At 41.7% G+C, this 18,155-nt stretch overlaps 1 protein-coding gene across 1 annotated transcript in view; it reads right to left on the bottom strand.

The window, feature by feature from the left end:
- Nucleotides 1-16,595, bottom strand: part of mtpap (mitochondrial poly(A) polymerase) — a 40,551-nt gene extending 23,956 nt beyond the window's left edge. The window contains exons 1-4 of the mRNA XM_063044299.1: nt 16,447-16,595; nt 6,284-6,456; nt 5,436-5,669; nt 625-849 (exon numbers count right to left, since the gene is read on the bottom strand). Of these exons, the coding sequence (XP_062900369.1) occupies nt 625-849; nt 5,436-5,669; nt 6,284-6,456; nt 16,447-16,570 (756 nt within the window). The 5' untranslated portion in view covers nt 16,571-16,595. The remainder of the gene's footprint in view (nt 1-624; nt 850-5,435; nt 5,670-6,283; nt 6,457-16,446) is intronic.
- Between the last annotated feature and the right edge of the window lie 1,560 nt (nt 16,596-18,155).

Genomic DNA, 18,155 nt, shown 5'->3' with positions numbered 1-18,155 from the left:
AAATGTACAAATTGTATAAAAAATAACTCACATGAATTTGACATGTGTTTTAAAAGTTCTGATGAGAAAATACAAACTAAAAGTTTCATGAATTTAATATTAGTTTACTTTGAAGACAAAGTTACAGAATCCAGGTAGGAGACAAACCCAAAATAGTGAAACTCTTGGCATATTCATGTTTTTAACACTTTAAAAATTAAGAAAATATTTATGAAGCATATTGGAAAAAAAAAGTTTGAGTTACTATCACCTAACTTTTAAAACTACAGTACTTGTTTTTGTAAAAAACTTTTTTTTAAAATCTACCACAGAGAGAAAAGTTACCCTAATTAATGAATCATCCACATACAGACTTGATACCATTTCCATGTTTGCTTCCCCTGTGACCTTCATTGTCTGTGATTCATTAAACACTGCTAACATTTCCATTCTGCTTCCTACCCCAATACCGCTTGGCACCATCAAGTAGTCATTACAATTGAGAAATACTGTAAATCAGCAGTTTCAATTGCTTGAATATATTATATAACTAAAAACTGATAAATAGAATGATTTTATGTAATATGATTTTGATTGAAAAGCATGAAAATTCAATTCCCTCTCTTGAATTACAGTACTTTTTACCTTGGTGTTATTTCTTCCACTAATGCTGTTCAGATCCAAAAACATGTCTAGATCACAGCCCATCTTGCCGAAGTTATTCACAGATGATCCAAATGGTTTAATTGAACATTCTGGAAAGTAAGCTGCTGCAACTTCCTTCAGCAAGGAGCAAACAAGGAAACGAAGGCGTATGTTCTCTTCAGTAAGCTGGCTCTCGTTGAGGACAGTGTACAATTGTTCATCTATCTGAGAGAAAAAATCCCAACAATAGTAAATCTACAGCCCTCAGGTAAAACACATATTACGTATCCAATTAAAAGACTTGTACAGCTTATAAAATCTTGTTTTTTTCCTGTACCTGAAGTGTTTAAGTTCTAAGCACACGCCTCAATCTAGGTGTGAAAAGGCAAATCAAAATGTCACAGGTTGTTTTCTTACAAAACATGGATCACAGCACCAAATCAACCTCACACTCCATCATTACTAATCCAATTACTAACATGTACATGCATATTAAATAGTTAAATTAAAAATAGTGCAAAAACAGAAATAATAAAGGTGAGATAGTGTTCATGGGTTCAATGTCCATTTAGGAATCATATGGCAGAGGGGAAGAAGCTGTTCTTGAATCATTGAGTGTGTGCCTCCAGGCTTCTGTACCTCCTTCCTGATGGTAACAATAAGAGGATGTTGTCTTCCTGAGGCAGCGCTCCTTGAAGATGTCTTAGGTATGATGGAAGCTAGTACCCAAGATGGGGCTGACAAATTTTACGACTTCCTGTAGCTGCTTTCGGTCCTATGCAGTAGCCACACACCCACCCCACCAATACCAGACAGTGATGCAACCTGTCAGAATGCTCTCCATGATACATCTATAGCAGTTTGAGTGTTTTAGTTGACAAACCAAATCTCTTCCAACTCCAAATAAAATACAGCCACTGTCTTACCTTCTTTATAGCTGCGTCAATATATTGGGACCAGGTTAGATCCTCAGAGATCTTGACACCCAGGAACTTGAAATTGTTCATTCTCTCTTATCCCTCTATGAGGATTGGTTCACGTTCCCTTGTCTTGCCCTTCCTGAAGTCCACTATCAGCTCTTTCATCTTACTGAAATTGAGAGCAAGTTTGTTGCTGCGGCACCACTCAACTAGTCGGTATATCTTGCTCCTGTATGCCCTCTGATCTCCACCTCAGATTTTTGTATCATCTCAGATGATGGTTGTATCATCAGCAAATTTATAGATGGTATTTGAGCGTTCCCTAGCCACACAGTCATAGGTATGGAGAGAGTAGAGCAGTAGGCTAACACACACCTCAGAGGTGCGCCAGTGTTAACTGTCAGTGAGAAGATAATATTATCACCAATCCACACAGATTGTGATCTTCCAGTTAGGAAGATGAGGATCCGATTGCAGAGAAAGGTACAGAGGCCCAGGTTCTGTAACATATCAATCAGGATTGTGGGAATGGTGGCATTAAATGCTGAGCTATAGTCAACAAACAGCATCCTGATATAGGTGTTTGTATTCTCCAGGTGATCTAAGGCTGTGTGAAGAGCCTCTGAGATTGCGAATGCCCCAGACCTATTGCGGCGATAGGCAAATTGCAGTGGCTCCAGGTTCTCACTGAGGCAGTTCATTCTAGCCACATCCAACCTCTCAAAGCATTTCATCACCATAGATGTGAGTGCTACTGGGCGATAGTTATTAAGGCAGGTCGCACTACTCTTCTTAGGCACTGGTATAATTGTTGCCTTTCTGTAGCAGGAGGGAAATTCTAACAGTAGCAGTGGGAGGTTGAAAATGTCCTTGAATACACTCGCCAGTTGGTTAGCACATCCCTTCAGAGCCTTACCAGGTACTCCATTGGGGCCTGCCACCTTGCGAGGGTTCACCTTCCTTAAAGACAGCCCAATATCAGCCTCCGAGTCAGAGATCACAGGATCACTGGGTGCAACAGGGATCCTCACAGCTGTAGTTATTTTCTCTCTTAAGTTGGATAGGGTAAGAGTTCAGCATGGACCAGAAGGGCCGAGATGGCCTGTTTCCGTGCTGTAATTGTTATATGGTTAAAGTGGGCATAGAAGGCTTTGAGCTCATCTGGTAGTGACGCATCGCTGCCATTCATGCTGGTGGGTTTCACTCTGTAGGAAGTAACATCTTGCAAACCCTGCTACAGTGGACATGCATCCTAATTCACCCTTTAAATAGCCCTCTACAAGTCGTACCTGGTTTCCTTAAACGTACCTGGGTCAGCAGATTTAGATGACATAGATCTAGCTCTCAGTAGACAACATACCTCCTGGTTCAGCCATGGCTCTTGGTTTGGGAATGTACTGCAAGTTTTTGTAGGCACACTCACCTACACAGATTTTAATGAAGTCGGTAACAACTACGGCATATTCACCCAGATGCAAAGATGAATCCCTGAATACAGTCCAGTCCCCCAAAACAAAGCAGTCCTGTAAGTGCTCCTGAGCTTCCCCTGTCCATACCTTCTTAGTCCTCACTACAGGTGCTGCAGTCTTCAGTCTCTGCCTATTCTCAGGGAGTAGAAGTACAGCCAAGTGATCAGACTTTCCAAAGTGAGGACGTGGAATAGCACAGTAGGCATTCTTGATGGTGGTCTAACAGTGGCCCAGTGTGTTGCTTCCTCTGGTACAGCAAGTGATGGTAATTATTTAGTGATTTTTATTTTCAGGCTAGCCTGGTTAAAATCCCCCAAAATGATGGTAAAGCTAGCGGGGTGTGTCGTTTTGTGCCTGTGATCCCATTGCTCAAATCATTTGACATTGCCTGAGGTGGAACATAGACTGCTACCAAAATGATCACGGAAATCTCCCGCGGCAGGTAAAATGGACGGCACTTAATTACGAGATATTCCAGGTCTGGTGAGCAGAATTGGGACTTCACTGTTACATGTTTGCACCGAGAGAAGTTGATCATGAGGCATGCACCTCCACTTCTGCTTTTCAGAGACTCGATAGCCCTATCTTGACAGCGTGTAATAAACCCATCTATTGAATTGCTGCGTCCGATAAGAAAGGGATTAGCCAGGATTCTGTGAAGCAAAGGACATACATGGTCCTTATGTCCCTCTGATACAGCACCCTAGCTCTGAGATCTTTGATTTTATTTACTAGAGACTGTACATTTGCCAGCAAGATAGTCGGTATTTGGAGTATAAAACCTTGTTTCTTAAACGCACTTGATACCTGACCTGCAGCCATGCTTCCTACGTGGAATCCGGCGAGAAGTATGGCCACAACTGGCATTGTTTCCATCGGTTTTAAGCAGTGATAGTTTATTCAATCACATTAAGACATCTTTATTAACCATACAGACCAGTTGTGATTTTCAGCCCTATCAGGCTGACACAGGAATATCTAATCGTATCCATTGAGCTCGGCAGCTCAAGATCACTAGAAGGTGTCCTGGACAAAGGAGGTTAAAATGTAAAATAAATTAAAGAAAATTATTTGAGGTTTCTAAGCAACAAGTTCAAAATCCATCACCCACATCACAGCATATAATCAAGATTGTCGACTTCAGAAGAGGTAAACCGGAGGTCCACAAGCCAGTAATTATCGGAGGATCAGAGGTGGAGAGGATCCGAAACTTTAAATTCTTTGGTGTCGCTATCTCAGAGGACCTGTCCTTGACCCATCGTATAAATATTATTGCGAAGAAAACGCCACTACTTCCTCAGGAGTTTGCGGAGGTCTGGCACGTCATCAAAAACCTTGACAAACTTCTATAGATGTGTGGTGGAAAGTGTGCTGACTGGCTGCATAACGGCCTGGTATGGGAACACCAATGCCTTTGAATGGAAAATCCTACAAAAGTCAGTGAACACAAACACAAGGAAATCTGCAGATGCTGGAATTTCAAGCAACACACATAAAAGTTGCTGGTGAATGCAGCAGGCCAGGCAGCATCTCCAGGAAGAGGTATAGTCAATATTTTGGGCCAAGACCCTTCGTCAGCCAGAAAGGTCAACTGTACCTCTTCCTGGAGATGCTGCCCGTCCTGCTGCGTTCACCAGCAACTTTTATAAAAGTTAGTGAATTTGGCTCAGTACACCAGAGGCAAGACCCTCCCAACCATTGAGCACATCTACATGAAACTTTGTTATAGAAAAGGAGCATCCATCATCAAGGATCCTCACCACCCAGGCCATGCTCTTTTCTCGCTACTGCCATCAGGTAGAAGATTCATTTGCCTCAGGACTCACACCACCAAGTTAAAGAACAGATACCACCCCTCAACTCTTGGACAAAAGGGGATAGTTACACTCATTTAAGGACTCTGTTATACTGTTATTTCAAGCTCATTATTTAATTATATCTGCACTTACACAATTTGTTTACAGTTCTAGATGTTTACAGCTCACTGTTACTGTTCTATAGATTTGCTAAGTATGTTGGCAGAAAAAGAAAACAAATCTCACAGTTGTATGTGGTGATAAGTACGTACTCTGATAATAAATTTGACTTTGACTGAGATATTGAATTCCATCACATTATTGAACAAGTGAAGTTACTTATCAAGTTTCACTGCCGTTTCAATATAAATGAAACACAAAGTTCTCACTGTTGTAATATTATGGAATGGTCCTCTAGTATAATAAGATGGACACAACCTCAGATTCCACCTAATCTACCTTCCATCTTATTTTCTGCCTGCACTTTCTCTGTAACTCTAACACTTTATCTTGCATTGTTATTGTTTTTGCTTATAATGCCACAATTCACTAATGTAATGAAATAGTCCGCATGGATAGCAAGCAAAACAAAGAACATGACAATAATAAATTATTTACTAACTTACACTCTTGGCCCCAGAAAGTTTCTGTCGGAGTTCATTAAGAGGGATGATGGATTGTTTAAGCAGTGGTAGAGAAGGATGAGTGGAAGTCAGCGATCCAAGATAGGTATTCCTCAAGTTGAAAAATCTGGATTTGAATGGAATAGCACATTCATGCCGGAGGCTTGGGATAGCGGAAGAGTGTTGGATTGCTTCTATACTTTCCTTATTAGAGAACTCCACAAGTGCATAAATGCCCTGTGGAACATTAAGAAAAAAGTAAGAAATAAACTGTGATTGTTCTTAATCACACAAATTTGTATACCATCAAAACTAAAACAGTAATGCAAAACTCATCCTACTAAAGAAAGGTTGTATGACATTTCAAAGAATTTGCAGTAAGCATGTTACTAAGCACGTTGTTGCATGCATTAAACATTAATTTTAGCATGACATAAATAGGTTCTGAATACAGCTGAATCATTGAAAATAAAAATCATTATTAAAATGAAAATATGCTGAATCGTATAATTAATTGAACATATAGTGGGCAAAGTACATGATTTCAAGAAGTATCACGCACATAAAATACTTCAGCATTTTTTTTTACAAAATCAGGGTATAGAAGTATACTGCACTACATTATTGTACACTTTCTCTCTATAGAAACCATACTAGCATTAGAATTAAGTGCGATAATAAGGCATTACCCCCATTGTTGTTATTTGCCATTCAATAGCATCATGACTGTCTTTTACTTCAGAACCACTTTCCTGTAGTAACATTTCTAACCGTAGTGTCCAGGGGGCAATTTTACTTAAATTCGTAATAGTTTGTAACTCAATTTTTAGGTTCTGGTTTACAGCACTTACGAAAGTTTCATAGAAGAAATATTTATTGATCGCTCCATAGCTCGCTAAGTATTTGTAGAATTTCTTTTCAGTGACATTGGGAGGACAGCTAATCAAAATAGTCCGTTCTGCTTGCTCATGCCTTGCTGCTTGCAGTGCTGAGAATGTCTTTGCGACAGTTCCCTCAGGTAAATCTGAAAATAAGAAGTTAGGTAGTGCTTAAAATGAAATGAAGCATACAATTAACAATTATTTCTCAAGTGACAAACTTATGAGGAAAATAGCACAATGCAAAATCAGTATACAAATGCATTACTACAAAAGCCCTTTGTCAATTTTGTGTATTCCCATCTCTATCAAAGTGTTACGGAGACTAATCACTGGAGGTGTCGCGGGAGATTGGTAAATTTTTTGAAAGTTCAGGAAATTGAGAGCCAGTTGCATGGGACGAAGTCTAAAAATATGGAAAGATACAGCAGGCTTATGAGACCGGTGGCCTTTTTGTGCTCCTATCTTGTGTTTTGCATTATATATTTTTAAACAGGTCTATTTATTTAGAGATACAGCACAGAATAGGCCGATCTAGCCTGAGCCACGCTGTCCAACAACCCAATGATTTTAACCCTAGCCTAATCACAGCACAATTTCCAATGACCAATTAACCTATTAACCAGTACATCTTGGACTTTAGGAGGAAACCCACGTGCACACGGGAAGGAACCTACAAACGTACTTGCAGAGGACACCAGAATTCAACTCTGACGCCCCAAGCTGTAATAGCGTCATGCTAACCACTTCACTACTGTAGCTATAACAGTGAGAGAAATAAGATGGGAACATGTTTGCTCGTGCCACAGTACGTCTTTAAATGATCAGTAACAAATATTTACAAAGCTTACGCACACAAAATGAATCACTGCCACAAGTTGGTTTGCGTATTTGGTTCTTTAAAAAGTTTATTCATTCTTCTTCAAATTTAAAACCATTTAACTGCTAAGTGCAACAACTTAGATTACTGTAATATTCTAAGGCACTTCACAGGAGTATTCTCAAACACGTTTCTTTTCAATCCACAAATGGAGACAGATGGTTAGATACCTGGTCTAAATAAAAACTATTAAGCAGCACAATATAGGAGTAAAAAGAACACAGCAATCAACCAAACTTCCAAATAGCCAAACCGAGCTACCAATACTCCGCATATGGTGGAATAACAGCAAGATTTAGAAAGAAATGTCCAGAGCACAAGTGTTGGGACGTTAGTGATAAGGTGATTAAAATTAGGAATTGCCAAAAAGCCAGAGAATATTTTAAAGATGAAGGGCAAGGTCATGGCAGTCAGGTAGGGGTGGAGGTGCAGTGAATATTAAGCTGAGAATTTTTTTTAAAAAGACCTACGTGGCTCAGTGAAATAAGGGGTTTGGTTTCTTTCTTGAATAATTTTGTATAATTTATGTCTCTCCTTTGTTATGTATCTGATGCCAGGTGCCTGTAATGCTACTACAAATAAGTTTTTCATTGCCCCAGCGCACATATCCTTGTGCAGATGACAATAAACTTGACTTTAAGAAGTCCCCAACATATGAGACCTGGTGAGTGCAAAAAAGACAAGAGAATTTCAGGTGGGTCGAGTTAAATAAAGGAATAATATAGGGGGGCAGAATCTGGTGATGTTTTGGAGATGAGAAACAAAAAAAAGTCACAGTGTTAGTAGAGATATACAGTATCCAAGACCCATGTAGTCATCAACCATGTTATTACCAAACAGCCCACGGTTAGAGATCAAATCAGTGGTTGGGAAATCATGTTTTGCAGTGGCTAGTTAAGTCAATGGTTTCAGTGTCCTTAATGTTAGAAATTTCTGCTTGTATTTCACAGGATTTTCCCCAAGCTAACCAAAGTTGGGGAGCACGTAGTAAATACCTTGAAAGAGCTCAGCTGAGAAATAGGAATTAAGAGACAGCAGACTTTTGAAATAAATAATCTGTGTTCATTCATGATCAGGGAACTCCAGGAGAACAAAGAAAACCTCCCTGTGAAAGTGTAAAGTCTTTACAAAATCACATCTAGTTCCTGACCATCAAAAGTGGTGGAGAAACAGCAGCCAGAAAAACTATACAGGCCTTGAGTTTTGTGGCCACGCACAAACAGCAGCTGGAGTACATAGCATACTAAATTACCTACTCACACATAGAATCCACATGCTCTACTTATACCAGAGTCCCCAGATCCTCAATAGTGACCTTCAGCCTGGCTATCAAATCCAAATATACCCAAAATAATTCAACTTTACATTTGATATGGTTTGGCTGGTATACACTTTTATAAAATATTTAGGTTTCAGTCACATCTAAGCAATTAAACATTTGGGGGATGCAGTAAACAAAGCTTTCCCAAGTTGCTGCAGTGCATCTTATGGTATAACATGATGCAGCCATGACAAAAGGAATAATTGCTGAAGCTGGTGGGCAGTTGTACTTGCACTGATTAATTCTGAATTATTTTGGTCCAACACTTTATCCATCTTAGGCTAACTTGCTTAGTCTCACAATAAAAAAGTAGTTTGAGATGTTTAAGATTATGTTTAAGATCACCGTGTTAACTTCAGCAGTTGAAATGGACCAAGCTGACTGTGTAAAAAAAAATCAGGTTGGATCTTCTCATATTCAAGAAGTTTTAATGTTATATCTGAGTCATCTCATACAGAACCCAGGGAAAAGTGGAAGCAAGTCATCCCTAATGCTGCACAACTGCCTAGGGAGAAATTGTCAGTGGTGTTATACAGGGAAATTCCAATATTTTCACAACTTTAATGAATAATTGCAAATACATTTCAAGGAAGGATCATGGCTTCGCTGAAAGCTTGCAGTTGAGGTTCTCATATGATTGGTACCCTTTTTCTCTGGCTAGTGATCACTGATTTGGAAATTGTCAAAATTTGAATGTGGAGCACCTTATACAACAAATTCTGCAACTGTGGTGCACTAGCAAGAGGGAATAAATGCTAAAAATGATGGAGAGTGAAACTCTATTGCCTCATTCAGGACCGAGGTTTAGTTAACAAAAGGCAGGACAGATTTCCAAGATGTAAAGTGGTTGAACTGAGGGACTAGGATATTCTGGCCTTAACAGAGATGTAGCTGAGAGAAGGACAGGACAGGCAGCTCAATAATCCGGGTTACCAATACTTTGGGCAAGTCAGAGGAACAGGTAAGAGTGGATGGGATGTTTCCTTTTTGCTGCAGGTGTACATAACAGCAGTGCTTTGAGAAGATATTCTTGAGGGATCATCTAGCAACCCATTTGGGGAGACCTTAGAAATAAAAAGGGGCTGGTCACCTTGATAGGACTATATCATAGACCCCATAATAATTAACAGGAACTCAGGGAGAAGATGTGTCAAGAATTTGCACATAGTTGTGAGAATAGTAGTATCAGGCTAGAGGAAGATTTCTGTTTTTCTGATAATCGACTCGACCACCTAATACGCAAAGGGCCTCAGAGACAGCATTCGTGCAGTGCATACAAGACAGTTTCTTCACACATAGGAGCCTACTTAGGAAAGAGCAATACCTCGTCTTAGGGAATGAGATGGGCCAAGTAACTGAAGTGGCTGCCATTATGTGGAGTTGCAGAAGGCCAAGAATTTTAATGTGCAAATACAAAAATAAACAAATAGTTATAATAAATAAGCAATAAATATTGAAAACACGAGATGAAGAGTACTTAAAAGTGAGTCCATAGGATGTGGGAACATTTCAATGATGGGGCATGTGAAGTTGAGTGAAGTTATCCCTTGTGGTTCAAGAGCTTGATGGTTAAGAGGTAATAAGTGTTCCTGAACTGGTGGTATGAGTCCTGAGGCTCCTGGATCTTCTTCCTGATGGCAGCAGCGAGAAGAGAGCATGACCTGGGTGGTGGGTGTCCCTGATGAAGGTTGCTGCTTTCCTGCAACAATATTTCGTCCAGAAGGGCCACATTCACTACTTTTTGTAGTATTTTCTGTTCAACAGTATTGGTGCAGCCAGTCAATATACATCTATAGAAGTTTGTCAAAGTTTTAGATGTGATGCGGAATGTTCGCAAACTGCTAAGGAAGTAGAGACACTGCCATGATTGGATAGTCAACGCCTGATCAGGAATAATCAGCATGGTTCTCTGCATGTGAGGTCATGTCTGATGAATTTTTTGGAGTTTTTCAAAGAGGTAAGGGATAGATAAAGGTCGAGCAGTAGAAATTATTTGTACCGACTTTAGTAAAGCTGATCTGGAAGGTTAGGTTGCAAGGGATTCGGGGGAAGCTAGCAAGGTGTATTCAGAATAAAATGCACAAAATTCTGAAGGAACTCAGCAGGTCAGGCAGATCTCTAGAGAGGAATAAAGAATCGATATTTAGAGACGAGAATTTAGTGTCTTCAGAATTCGCTTGACGATAGGAAGAAGAGGGTCATGTGCAAAGGCTAATAGTTGAAGGTCAATTCTCTGACCAAAGGAATATGACTGGAGTGGTGCCCCAGAGGGTCAGTGTTAAGACCTCTTATTCTTTATATTTCTGGGAGCAACACAGAAGGCACATACATACATACATACCAAAGAAGAAGTATCTTTATTTATGCAAATCATTTATATATGAATATACAGGGCATGAATAGCAGATTTGCTAATGATACTAAATTATGGAGTCTTGTTGATAGTGAAGCAGGTTACAATGAATTGTAAAGAACGGCTAAGGAATGACAAATAGACTTCAACTTAGTTAAGTCTGAGGTGATCCACTGCCAGGGTAGGACTTGTACTGTGAATAGCAGGCCACTGACGAGCGTTGTGGAACAGAGGGAACTAGAAGTACAAGTGCAGTTCACACAAGTAGACAAGTGGCCTTCAGAAGCAGATGACCACAAATACACAGTCAGTGGCCTTGCTGAAGTCCATGTAGACAACATCCACTGCCTTGCTTTCATTAACTTTCCTGTTAACTTCCTCGAAAACTCTTTAAGATTGGTTAGACACAACTTACCATACACAAAGCCATGTTGACTATCTTAAATCATTCCCTGATCACTCAAATACATATCTGATCCCTTAGAATACCTTCCAATAGCTTTTCCACTACTGATGTCGGGCTCACCGGCCTATAATTTACAGGCTTATTCTTAGTCTTTCTTAAACAACAAAGGAACATTAGCTATCAACCAATCACCCAGCAACTCACCTGTCGCTAAGGACGATTTAAATATCTCTGCTTGGCCCCCACAATTTCGCATGCCTCCCATGGGGTTCCAGGGAACACCTTGTCGGGCCCTGGGAATTCGTCCACTCTAATTTGCCTATTACAAGCAAGCAGCTTCTCCCCTGTAATTTGTATAGGGTCCATGACCTCGCTGCTACATTGTCTCACATCTATATACTCTGTGTCCGTCTTCTGAGTAAATACAGATGCAAAAAAAAATCCATTCAAGATCTCCCCCATCTCTATGCATAGATGATCACCTTAATCTTCCAGGGGACCAATTTTGTCCCTTGCTCTTAATATATACATGGAAGCTCTTAGGGATTCTCCTTCACTTTGTCTGCTAGAGCAAACGCATGCCTTCTTTTAGCCCTCCTGATTTCCTTAAGTGCTCTTTTGCACTTCTTTTTCTCAAGTACCTCATTTATTCCTGCCTGCCTACACCTGCTATGCACCTCCTTTTTCTTAACCAGGGGTTCAATATCTCTTGGAAACCAAGGTTTCCTAAACCTGTTATCCTTGCCTTTTATTCTGACAGGAACATACAAACTCTGCACTCACAAAATATTACTGTTGAAGGCCTCCTCTTTAACAAGTACATCTTTGCCAGAACACAACCTGTTCCAATCCACACTTGCCAGATCCTTTCTGATACCATCAAAGTTGGCTTTTCTCCAATTTAGAACCACAACCCGAGCACTAGATCTATTCTTTTCCATAATTACCTCGAAACTAATAGCATTATGGTCGCTAGATGGTGCTCTCCTACACCAGGGGTTAATGGTAGGGGTCCATGGCATAAGAAAGGTTGGGAACCTCTAACCTACAAAAACTTCTGTCACCAGCTCTATCTCATTCCCTTGATAGGAAATCTATCACTCTCGAATAGGGACCTCTATGTACTTATTCAGGAAACTTTCCTGAACACATTTGACAAACTCTCTCCTATCCAGCCAGTTAAGAAATGGCAAGGGTAAAAGGACCCTGATGGCAATTGTATACAGGCATCCAAACAGCAGCCAAGATGTGGATTACAAATTACAGCAGGAGATAGAAAAGGCATGTCAGAAGGGCAATGTCATGATAATCATTGGGGTTTTTAACATGAAAGTGGATTGGGGAAACCAGGCCAGTACTAGACCTCAAGAGAGAAAATTTGTAGAATGTCTAATGGATGGCTTTTTAGAACAGCTTGTTGTTGAGCCCACTAGGAGATCAGCTGTGCTGGATTGGATGTTGTGTAATGATCTGGAGGTGATAAGGAAGAGGAAGAGGACTAGATAGTAGGTGATAGGCGAAGACAGGTGTGTGTGGGGGGTGTGTGGTATGAAGTGAAAAGCGGGGAGGTGAAGAGAGCTTAAGGTTAAGGAACCCTTGGGAAACAGTGATCACAATATGATTGAGTTCACTTTGAAATCTGAGGAGAAACTAAATTCCAATGTTTCGGTATTTCAGTTGAATAAAGGAAATTACAATGGCATGAGAGGGGAACCGGCCAAGGTTGACTGGAAAGGGACATTAGCAGGAAGGACAGCAGAGCAGAGCAGCAATGGCTGGAGTTTCTGCAAACTGCTGCGGTATCATTTCCTGGATAGTAGCAGCTGGAACAGTTTGTGGTTGGGGTGACTCGGGTCCCCAATGATCCTTCAGGACCTTTATTCTCACCTGTCTCTATAAACATCCTGAATAGTGGGATGTTCAAATCTACAAATGTGCTGGGCTGTCCGTACCACTCTTTGCAGAGTCCTGCGATTGAGGGAAGCACAATCCAAGCAATGATGCAGCCAGACAAGATGCTCTCAATTATGCCCCTGTAGAAAGTTCTTAGGATTTGGGGACTCATACCAAACTTCTTCAACTGTCTGAGGTGAAAGAGGCGCTATTGTGCCCTTTTCACCACACAGCCGGTATGTACAGTCCACGTGAGATCCTCACTGATGTTTATGCCGAGGAACTTAGAAGTGTTCCCCCTCTCAAACCCAGATCTATTGATGTCGATAGGGGTTAGCCCGTCTCCATTCCCTGTGTAGTCCACAGCCAGCTCCTTTGTTTTTGTAACACTGAGGGAGTCAATGTGACTATGTCAGGGGATGGTCTATAAAACAATCCCATTAACATGGTCATATCTTTCTTGTTCTTCAATTCTACCCAGAAAGTCATATTCAAAGAACTCTCCAGTCTGTCCTGACCAAGCACTGCTGCGATATTTTCCCTGACTGGTAATACCACCCCTTGCCTTTTAAATCCCTCCTGCTCTAAAACAACTGATCCCCAAACATTGAGCTGCCCCTCCTGCAACCAAGTTTCACTAATGACTGCAATTTCATAATTTCACATGCTGATCCATGCCCTAAGCTCATCTACCTTTTCTGCAATACCTCTTGCATTGAAACATACAGAGCTCAGAACATCAGTCCCCCATCCTCGACCTTTCGATTCCAGACTTCACATGTTGGCTTAACGACATTTTTCTCCACAACCACTCAACTATTTGTTCTGAGCTCTGATTTCCATCCTCCTTAAACTCTAGCTTAAATAATCCCCCACCCCACCCCCACACAGCATTAGCAAACCTTCCTACTAGGATATTAAGCCCCTCCAGTTCAGGTGCAAACCATCCCTTCTGTACAGGTCCCAAGCTCCCTGGTAGAGAGCCCAATTATCCAAAAATATGAAGTCCTTCCTCCTGCATCAACTCCTTAGTCATGTGTCAAAACTGTTATGAGCTTTCTATATCTAGCCTCACTAGCACATGGGAGAGGTAGCAATCATGAGATCACAACCCTTGAGGTCCTGACCTTTAACTTAGCACCTAACTCCTGAACTCACTTTGCAAGACCTCATTACCTCTCCTACCTATATCATTGTGCCAATGTGGACCACAACCTCTGGCTACTCACCCTCCCACTAAGAATGATGTGGACTTGATCCGAGATGTTCCTGACCCTGACACCCGAAAGGCAACAAATCATCCGGAAATCTCATTCTCATCCACAGAACCTCATTTCTGTTTCCCTAACCAACGAATCCCCTATTACTACAGCTCATCTCTTCTCTCCCCACTTCCCTACTGAATCACCGAGTGAGACTCAGCACCAGAGACCTGACCACTGTGGATTTCCTCTGTTAGGCCATTCCACCCAACAGTATCCAAAGCGTTATACCTGTTGTTAAGGGCAATGGCCTCAGGGGTACTCTGCACTGGCTGCCTATCAACTTTCTCCCTCTTAATGGTCATTCAGTTAGCTGTGTCCTACACCCTGGGTGTAACTACCTCACGTATTTCATGTCTAACAACCCCTCAGCCACCTGAATGATCTAGAGTTCATTTAGTTCCAGCTCCTTAATGCTGGAACTAGATGCTGCAGCTGGGGCACTTCTCGCAGGTGTCGTCTTCAGGGCCACTGGAGGTCAATCTATCTTCCCACATTCCACAAGAGGCGCATCCCATTATCCTGTCTAGCATTCCACTGCTCTAAATGTGCAATAACAAATAAATAAATAATGGGAAAAAAAACTATGGCTTAGCCTCTCCTCACCAAAGTCTCAATGAACCAAAACTTAAAATCCTCACTCCCACAAGGGACACACTGGAGGTAGTGGTAAAACAAAGGACCCTACGGAAAATCCTGCCAATTCTGGACAATGTTTCTCACCCTGTGCATGCCACCCTTGGCTGAACAGAGGAGCACTTTTAATAATAGACTAAGACAACTGCGCTGCTCCAAAGAGCATGATTTAAGGTCATTCTTAACCTCAAACATTAGGCTCTATACTGAGCCAACCTACTGTCGGGGAAGTGATGACCCCCCCTCCTGTTAGACTGTTTGAGGTAACTTCTTTTTATTCTTTCTTACTTCTCTTCTAATTTGTTTATTTGGATATCTGTCCATTTCTAATGCTACTGTGACACTGATTTCCTTTGGGATCAATAAGTTATTTATCTATCAATGGCTGCTCCACTTAAACCTAACTTTTTTTAAAATTAGTCCTTGCCAAGTGCCTAATTATGGGCAACCCAATGTCTCTTCAGGGCTGTGGCACGCAAAATGCGTCGACTGTCCTCACTCACTTCTTTTAAACACTCTCTCCCTCCAAGCAACCTGATTGTTTCTTGGGACTGTGCAATGCAAAAAAATGTCCTTTCCAGACTCCCTGCTTACTTAATGCTACCTGCATCTCTGCCTACCTTTGTATTGTCTGCGAACTTGGCCACAATGCCATCCATTCCATTAGCCAAATCAATGACATAAAACATAAAAAGGAATCCAAATACCAACCCCCTACAGAACACACTAGTCACCAGCAGCCAACCTGAAAAGGTCTCCTTTATTCCCAGTCTTTGCCTCTGCCAGTCAGCCAATCTTCTACCCATACTAATACGTTTCCTGCAATACTAAAGGCACCTTGTCAAAGGCCTTCAGAAAATCCAAACATATAACCACTGAGTCTCCTTTGTCTATTATACCCTCAAAGAATTCCAACAGATTTGTCAAGCAAAATTTTCCCTTAAGGAAACCATGCTGCCTTTGGGTACTTTATCATGTGCCTACGAGTACCCCGAAACCTCATCCTTGGTAATGGACAATACACGTACACCCAACCCAAATTGATGGCCCCTGACGAAGGGTCTCGGCCCGAAACGTCGACTGTACCTCTTCCTATAGATAGTGCCTGGCCTGCTGCGTTCACCAGCAATTTTTATGTGTGTTGATGGCCCCCTGCCCTGTCTGATGTAAGTTACGCCCCCTGCTCTCCCAACCCACCTCTTCCCACGGACTCCTCCATCCTTCCCTCCCTCCTCCTCATTTCCCCCCCAACTCTCCCTCCTAAGCCCATTACTTTGCCGCCACTCCCGGGTCCCCAAAGGACTCCCTGACTCCATCCTCCCCAAGACTCCTGGTCCCAAGCGAATCGCTGCCCGTGTACATCCTGCACGAGATTTAACCGTCACCTGGCTCCTGGCTGCTATCCACGACGGGCACTGCCTTGGCCGAGCTGTTACTTCTGTAGGAGCCGCCAGGCCACAGCCGCCGCTCCACCGCCTTCAACCCGCGAAACCACGCACAGTTCGCCATCTTCGCTAGTCCCACTGCGCCTGCGCACAATCGGTACGGGCTGCTGCAGGAGCCGAAATGGTTCAGAAAATCCTGGAAAGGCTCGGCAGAGCAGGTAGCGTTCACGGGAAGAGAAACGGTTAACGTCTCAAACTGATCATCATTCAGCAGAAGCGATGTTTAACATCTGAAAGGAAGGAGCACTTATTTGTTGAAGCACCGGATACAAACATATGTTTGAGGAGTGGAGCCCTGGGCCACTTAAGTCTCCTTTATTTGATCTGGTAGTATCTCCACATTCCTCCTCCCCACCCCCTTACAGACATCCCACCTTGCAAAAACTCATTTCAGGGAGATTGCACCACCACCCCCGCCCCCTGCAACCCCATATCCCCCTCCCCGGTCGACCTCCAAGGGTGTATGTATACAGGACATGTGATTATGAAAGAACACAACAAATTTAATGTGACATTAAAATATGTACTTATATTATCATGGAGTCTTTTTTTATTCTATTACAACTTTAAGCAAGTCTGCAGGGTTTGGCCTCATCACATAGGACAACGAACGAATGACACCTGTTAAACTCACCTCAACATGTCTTTTACAGTCATTTAACCCACCATGGGCAATAGAAAAGTCACTGTTGCAAACAGTGCAGCGAGCAACACTGTCATTATTTCTGATCCCTGTTAGGCAGGGGTACACTTTAGCCTGGGGTGAAGTACGTTTTTCATTTTCTTTTTTTGGAACACTCTGCCATGGCACTGCAGGACACTGAACTGATGGAGAATGAAAGAGAGGGAGAGAGGGGTCAACTGTAAAGCCCACCCACAGAGAAAACTGATTGGTCTCGCTTTGTGCTAAGTAGACCTATCAGGATGCTCTCTCTGTCACTCTCTCGCTACGTCTGTCACCCGTGCTGTCTATGTCTCTCTCGCTTGTTCTCAAAAAATGGATTTCCGGGATATTGTATATAATTTGCGGGCATCAGGGAACCACTATCAATACGCGTGAAACTCCCAGAACTTCTGGGAGAGGCGGGATGTCTGCCCTTACCCCAGTAACATTTTAACTTATTAAAAAATACTGTGAAGGATAAAGTGGATATGTGGACCAGAACAATTTAATAAAAGAGCTTGAGCCAGAAAAGGGTTTAAAAAATATCTATTATTAGAGAGAGCTATCAAGGCCATGTTTGTGGTACTCAGGTAGATGTCGGAATGCAGAGTGCTTTGAGAAATGCTGACTACATCGAATTTGCCTGTAATCTTGGCTGGAACTTCTGTAATTTGAAGGATGGAATTTCAACTGAATCCATGAGGTGTAAGTCAAAGCCAGAAACATTAATTAATGAGTTGTGACTGTGGAAATGAGTTCAGTAAAAACAATAAGGAAGCAAATGTAAAACAAATGCAGCTGAACAAGGTAATGGAAAGAAGTAGAAATCTCATCAAAGAAAGGAACAGAACTTCTTCAATGTTTCATTTAAGAAAAGTGGCAAAAAAATTCTCAGTAATGAAAATGCAAAAGAACACATGCTAGAAATTCTAGGTTAAGCAACATCTATGAGAAGGAAAAACAGTTATCATTTAAAGTTTCACAA

The sequence above is a fragment of the Mobula hypostoma genome, chromosome 3, assembly GCF_963921235.1.
Source record: "Mobula hypostoma chromosome 3, sMobHyp1.1, whole genome shotgun sequence".
NCBI lineage: Eukaryota > Metazoa > Chordata > Chondrichthyes > Myliobatiformes > Myliobatidae > Mobula > Mobula hypostoma.
Note: the sequence above shows the minus strand (reverse complement) of the source record. Positions and strands in the feature narration are given on the sequence as shown.